Source organism: Berghia stephanieae, chromosome 1 (assembly GCF_034508935.2).
Source record: "Berghia stephanieae isolate SIO BIC M18660-M18661 chromosome 1, UCSD_Bste_1.3, whole genome shotgun sequence".
Taxonomy (NCBI): domain Eukaryota; kingdom Metazoa; phylum Mollusca; class Gastropoda; order Nudibranchia; family Aeolidiidae; genus Berghia; species Berghia stephanieae.
The window spans coordinates 135,008,491-135,015,990 of record NC_088360.1 but is presented as its reverse complement, the minus strand read 5'-3'; the positions used below and the strand labels follow the sequence as shown (position 1 = coordinate 135,015,990).

At 36.7% G+C, this 7,500-nt stretch overlaps 1 protein-coding gene across 1 annotated transcript in view; it reads right to left on the bottom strand.

Moving 5' to 3' along the window:
• Positions 1–353: 353 nt before the first annotated feature.
• LOC144963273 (uncharacterized) overlaps positions 354–7,500 on the bottom strand; it is a 7,438-nt gene continuing 291 nt past the window's right edge. Inside the window, exon 2 of the mRNA XM_078897150.1 lies at positions 354–3,063. Within this exon, the coding sequence (XP_078753276.1) occupies positions 2,241–3,053 (813 nt within the window). The 5' untranslated portion in view covers positions 3,054–3,063 and the 3' untranslated portion in view covers positions 354–2,240. The remainder of the gene's footprint in view (positions 3,064–7,500) is intronic.

The window sequence follows — 7,500 nt, the reverse complement described above, 5'->3', positions numbered from 1 at the left end:
AATGATGGTGTTGATGATGATGATGATGATGATGATGATGATGATGATGATGATGATGATGATGATGATGATGACGAATAAAAAATGTCTCTCCCAAGAAGTCTTATGTTCTGGCCTTCTTGACCGTTCAGAATCAATTTAATCAATCGATATTTGAAGTGACAGTTCTCTAAAATGTGAAAAAAATGTATTTTTTTGTTTTGTTTATAAAGGGTTTTTGTTTTTTGTGTTTTTTTTGTTTTGTGTTTTTTGTTTTTTTTTTGTTTTTTTTTTTTTTTTTTTTGGGGGGGGGGGGGTTCTTTTGTCTTGTTTTGTTTTGAATTTTGCTGGAGTCTTTTTTTTTTTGTTTGCTTGTTTTATATTTCAGAAGGGGGCGGGGGGGGGGGGTTGGGAGGGTTTTTCCCCCAAAAAATGCAGAAATGTTTTCTCTCTTCCCGTTATTGATCCAAGTCTGAAGTGCAAATTCTGCCGCGCTGTATGTTGAACAGGGCCTATAGAACGTGGCATATGATTCAATTTTCTACAGTTCCTGTTAAGGCTATCTGTAGATTAATCATGATTCTCTGTCAAAGTTCACTGTTTATTTAAGGAAGATTTAGTAGACAGTGTTCTCTGCCAATAATATATAGGCTGGGGCTGATAAAGTAAATTATTTATAAGTTCTGTAGATCGTGAAATAGACATTAAAAAGAATACTGGAGCATACTTTTAGATTAGGTCTATCCGACGTGCAGTTGCAGGTCTGATGGGCTCATTGTTGTACTGGAAATCTCAAAAAATGAGGCAAATTATTGTCCATTACAACAATGTTAAACTAGGCCCATAAGTGGGTTCGGATGTCAGACCTGTATGTACACATTGGATCTATCATAATTAATCATAACAATGACATGAACTTTTATACAGCGCACATACTCCTTTGTTGAAATAATTCAACATTGTTAAAATACATTTTACCATTTACTATTTTTTTAAAAATAAAAATAAAATTTCCTTTATTCATCCCGTAGGGGAAATTTGTCTCTAGGACCGATTCCAAGGGAAGACTGGAATAACCCAGGCGTCAGCCGCAGTGCAGCGCCGCAAAGTGAGCTAGGGCGAGGTAACTTGCTCCAGGCCACACATCGCAGCGGCGGAGATCTAACTCGGTACCTTTCGGGTACGAAGCAAAAAGACTGTAATGCTGAGCCACACTCTCCACTTCACTGGCTAGAAATAATAACAAAGGGCTGAGTGACGTCAATTTATTTCCTTCTATTTATTCAGTTCATATTGAGTGGGTCAACTAGCAACAACAATATTCTTGTTTTCAAAAACAACAAGTAGTCAATCATTAACAATACAACTAGATTTTGAGTTTTTCAAAACACTTAAAACAGGAAACTAGTCTAAAGTTAAATGAAAGAAAAATACTTTATGTTGAAGGGGCTAATGCAGTGGTCTAGATAGAAGGATATGGTGGAGAAGGAGGAGGAAGGAGAAAACAAGAAAGGGAAATTGCACCACTCATGTAATTTTAAAAAAAATTAACAGTTATTTAAAATTTTGTCCAGAAGACAAATATTGATCGGTTAAAATGACCCTCGTCTTGGCAAAAACTCTCAAGCCTGGGACTTTCGCAAGTACAGCAGCAGAGCAGACAATGCTGTTAACGACCATGTATTAATTTTACACCTGAGTACGGTGAGAGAATGTGAGTAAAGAGCCTTTTCCAAGGTCTTAACTATGCCACGAGCGAGGCTCGAAACCAGAACCTTCCGATCCGAAAGCGAATGTCATACCATAAGGCCACATTAGTGGCATCAATGGGAGCATCGCTAAAATCATGTTATTTGTTGTTGATTTGTTTTCTGTATTTTTTTTTCTTATGGCACACTTGACTATAGCTATCATAACAGAAATTAAAATGCTTGCTACTATCAATTGGGTTCAGCAGTCGTGACGTCAGTTCCCTCATAATGGCGCACAGTAACTGGTTCTAAACTATTAGAACAATGGCGGACGCCCTTATGAAATACTTCTCCGACGAGCATTAAAGTGTATCCAGAGTAGAAATACATTATAAATCTGATCATGATTTGACTTTTATACATTCTGATCACATGACATGTGAAAAAGTTCGAGCCAGTATGAAGAATAAAATGTACCAATTTTCTTTTTTTAGAACCAAGCTGCTGGCTGCTGGGCGGAATTGACATTCGACTATTGAATCCTAGTATTAAGTATTATTTGACTACTGTTTACACCTTTGATTTAATGATGTGAAGCCTAACAGGTGAGCTTAATGTTTTATAAGGTGTCATCTTCCCATAGTTCGTAGCCCAGCTCGGAGGCTTCTTCGTCAGATTCACATCTCGTCTCTTGGATATTTCCAGCAAAAGTCGTTCTTTCCTGGATTCAAAATCGTTGGGCAAAGAGCACCATCGCATCAGAGAAGTCCCTGAATCTGTTTTAAAATTTCTCGATTCGGGCTGGTCCCATTTTGCCCTCCGTAGATCGGGCCAGGATAGCCATTCCTTTGTTGACGAATCCAACCGGAAGCCGAGGCTGTGATACGTATCCGGTTGAATACAAGGGAAGTGAGAACAATCTGTTTTTTGATTTGTAGCACCAAAGTAGCATGGATTTTTGATTTGCTTTTTGGGTAGAAGATATATAGAATTATTCTTTTTTCGTAGAAATGTGTCTTTCCCATACCTATCAGCAGCATATTTCTGGTGATTGTCACAACAAAAGCTTTTTGGCTTCTTTTCCTCCCATTGTTTTCTTGGAGACAATTCAGGTTTTGAAAGATTTTCGGAGGAATGTGTATGCAAGGATGACATTCTGTGAGATTCTTTTAATTTATTTTGTAGATTTTTAATACCGTGTGTTATTCTGGAGGTGATATCTTTACACGTTTGATCTAGCTGTGTCAGTTTTAAGGATAGGCGATTTCCACAAGCACGGTTTGTCTTTCGTAGCTTCCAGGCAGGATGTTTGTCGAGTTCTCCAGTTTCTCTCATTCTACGACCCGTAGATTGCATTCCGGGGATAAGACAGTAAGAATGCATTGGTGTCAATCTGTGATAATTGTAGAAACAAGTTAAAATATCGTTAGGGGTATAATAATAATGATGATAATAATAATAATGATAATAATAATAATAATAATAATAATAATAATAATAATAATAATAATAATATAATAAATAATAATAATAATAATAATAATAATAATAATAATAATAATAATAATAATAATAATAATAATGATAATGATAATAATAATGATGATGATGATGATGATGATGATGATAATAATAATGATGATGATGATGATGATGATGATGATGATCATGATGATGATGATGATAATAATAATAATAATAATAATAATAATAATGATAATACCATTGATGATGATGAGGAGAAGAAGAAGAAGAAGAAGAAGAAGAAGAAGAAGAAGAAGAAGAAGAAGAAGAAGAAGAAGAAGAAGAAGAAGAAGAAGAAGAAGAAGAAGAAGAAGAAGAATCATGACGCGCCTAAAACAAGAAGGTTTAAGAGAGGAAACATGAAAACAAGTTTAATTGAAGACAATCAAAGATCATGACATTTTCGAAATAAAATTTATGGTTTCAAATATTTGTTTTGAAGGACTTCAAAGATGGTGAATATTGAAGGGGAAGTGAAAGTTTGTTTATCACGGCGTAATTGGGCAAAAGTGGGTGAAGGATTTTTTATATCCTGCTTTAGAGGGTTTGAAGATTTGATTGTGTCACACCATGGCAATACAGGACTCGAGATGTAAAGAATTTCGATGATAAAGAGGAAGTTTGTTCTAAATTGTGGGGGGGGGGGTTCCGATAGCTCAGTTGGAAGAGCACAATCTTCACAAGCAAAGGGAGAGAGAGAGAGAGAGAGAGAGAGAGAGAGAGAGAGAGAGAGAGAGAGAGAGAGAGAGAGAGAGATCCCGGGTGCAATCGAGATTTTGTTTACTTCCCTGTCCACCCAGCAGTGACAGGTGGCTGGGTCTGTTAGATTTGGTTGAAAGTACTTTACGATAGAATTGCGTCCTATACAAAGGGTAGCGAGGAATTGATATTGTCCGTTACGCTAAATAAGCCGGAATACACAGCGACTCCATGGGCCTGGTGGCTTTGAAGGACTAGAATAATCATCCACACAATGCTTGTTGTCTATGGTTTTCTGTTTAGTTTTTAACCCTCTCCTTACCAACTATAGGAAAATCGTCACATTCGTTACGATTCAACCAACATTTTTCTTATTCAAATTTCTTTTGTACATCATAACATTTAAAGAAAATGAACTGTGTGTTGTGGAGCGTGTTTTGCTAAAGAAATTATTTATCTCAAGAACTTTACTTCTATTGTGTTTGAGTGATAAAAATCTTTTTTTTTTTTCGTGTTAGTTTGGTGTGAATATTTGGGGGAAATCCTGAAAATGGCTGGTAAGGAGAGAGTTAAGGGTTGTACGGCTCTTGCAACACATTAAGGTCATATCATACGAACCTCTAGGCTGCAGCTGGATGGTATAAACAGTAGTATATCATTGAATATCGCTGCTTATATTTTGACCTTTTAAAACATATTAGGATATCTACAAGTGTTAAGTGTTGATGGAAAAGTGATTCGAATTCAATTTAACAACAGCAAAAACATGATGATGATGATGATGATGATGATGATGATGATGATGATGATGATGATGATAATAATAATAATAATAATAATAATAACAATAATAACAACAAAAATAAAAATAAAAATTATTATTATTATTTATTATTATTATTATTATTATTATTATTATTATTATTATTATTATTATTATTATTATTATTATTATTTATTATCATTATTATTATTATTTTAAAAAGCAACTTATAACGTGAAAAGATAAAACTTTAAGCGAGATTTGAAAGTTGTCAACGAACAAAAACGACATCTCACATGTGACGGGTTGGGGTGGGGTGGGGGTGGGGGGGGGGGGTGGTGGGGGGGGGGAGGGCGAATATTGGTCACCTATTATACGCAAGGTCTTAGGTTTGACAAGGATTGATTTTTGGTCATTTCTTGAACTCAAGTTTCTTTGGGGACATTGATGTTCAGAAGGTCTTTAATATAGGAGAGACTGTTAGTGCTTAAGGATTTGTAGAGAACAGTCCAAATCTTATTGACAACTCTTTTCACCACAGGAAGCCAATGTAACTAATGGAGAAGTAAAATTACCAACGGCTATTGGGAGAACTTTGTCCAGCAATATCCATAATGATAATGGACTTTATATAACATTTTCATTATTGAGATTATTTTGCATGCATTTGAGAGTATTTTGATCACAAAAATGTAATAGCAAAGTAGGGAGCAGGCACTGATGTGAAGGATAGAAATTTGAAAAGGCTTGTATGTCGGCAATGTGGTCTAGTGGTATGACACTCGCTTTCGGATCGGAAGGTCCCGGGTTCGAGCCTCGCGCTCGGCGCATAGTTGAGTCCTTGGAACAGGCTCTTTACTCACATTCTCTCACCGTACTCAGGTGTGAAATGAGTAAGGTCTTTAACAGCGTTGCCTTTGTCCGAAGAATTGTAATATCGCCTAACAGGCGTCATGTCCCGTACTACATGTTGAATGTTGCTGTTGACCAGGGACCCCTTGTAAGGCTCTTTGAGCACATTTAATGGATATTGCGCTATATAAAGCTCAATTTTTTAAGGCGTGTATGAAACAATGCCAGACGAAGGAGAAAGATAATATACAAGAAATATAGATAGTTCGAAGATGACGTCACTTAGGTCTTTGTTATTGTTTTTTGCCATCCGCGTTTATGAGTAATGCTCACTGAACTGTATTAACCTGACTATGAACGTTCATGGATACACACAGTTTTGTGTGTTCGTCCGTTCTACTTCCGGATGGCAATGTTATGAGCTTCTTAGCCAAGCGCATACTATCTATACCACCCTTGCACTAATCGAGGCAAATTGATTTTTTTTCGGGGGATGGATTGTCTTGTAATCTTATCAACTGCATTGTCATGCACAATTATTCATATTTTCATCACAACAATGAGATTATAAACACGTGCAAATATTTTTCAGGCCTTTGAATCGTGTGCAATTGGATTCAATGGTCTGATATCACGTCGCCCAACACGCCGGCCACCGTGGTTCTAAACAAAGAAAATCGGTACTTTTTATTCTTCATGCTGGCTAGAACTTTTCATATGTCTTGTGATCAGAATGAGTAAAAGTCAAAACATGATCAGATTTATAATGTTTGGTTTTTTCCTCTGGATACACTTTTATGCTCGTCGGAGAAATATTTCATAAGGGCGTCCGTCATTGTCATTGTTCCGATAGTTTAGAGCCAGTTACTAAGTTACCATGCGTCATTATGAGGGAAGTGACGTTACGACTGTTGAAGCGTATTATGGATTTGATGTCACATTGTTGTAATAGAGAATGCTCTGTCTTGGTTTGAGAGTATTTCCCTGGATGGGGTTATTTGACTTCCCATAGTGGGCAGGAGGTCACTTGCTGTTGTCTTCTATTCCCCTGTGTGTTTTCCGAACTTGCTTTTTGTCTGTCTTGGAATGGGATTACTACTCCTGACCTTGGCCGGAATCCTTGGCATGGAGGAAAAAAGTCAAATGTTTTGGGAGATGACCTTTTTCCCTTGTAAATAATTTCTCTCTGACGCATTGTTACTTTTTTGTTTTGAATATATAATGCTTGGTAAACATTTGGCTGTGTATCTCTTAGTGGGACACTGTGCTTGTGTCTGGATGAAACTTTTAGGTAATCTCAGACTAAGCACACTGATAGTGTGCTCTTGGAATCTACATATATTCCCTATTTAAACCATTCCCCTTTGTCTTACTTCTTCTTGTGTGATTTAATTATAATTCTAGAACTTTTGACTATCCCGATTTCTCCCATTTAACTGGCTCTGAGATGACCTAAATGTGTCGCAAGCGCCGTAAAACCCTTTAAACATACACAAACACACACAAACACACACACACACACACACACACACACACACACACAATAAAAACAGTACTACCATTACAACAATGGAACCACGGCAATTTGGGTTATGGAACTTGGAAACAAGAAATTGGTCAGACTATAGCAATTTGGATTGTGTTATTAAACTCGTAAATAAGCGCTCGTGGGTTGTGAACCATTTATGTATCTACTATGTTTGAGGTCATAAATCCTAAATGTTTTATTTTAAAACGTGCGAATCAATAACAGTGTCACACTATATTCTTTGTAATAAGTTATGTGGTCTAATGGTATGACACACTCGCCATGGATCGGAACGTACAGGTTTCGAGTCCCGCTCTGAGCGGCGAATAGTTGACTCCTTGGAAACAGCTATTTACTCACATCATCTCCCCGTACTCATGTGTAAAATGAGTACCTAGCCGTTTACAGCATTATCTCTTTCGAAAAAAATGCAATTTTGCCTAACAGTCTTCATGTTTCGTCCT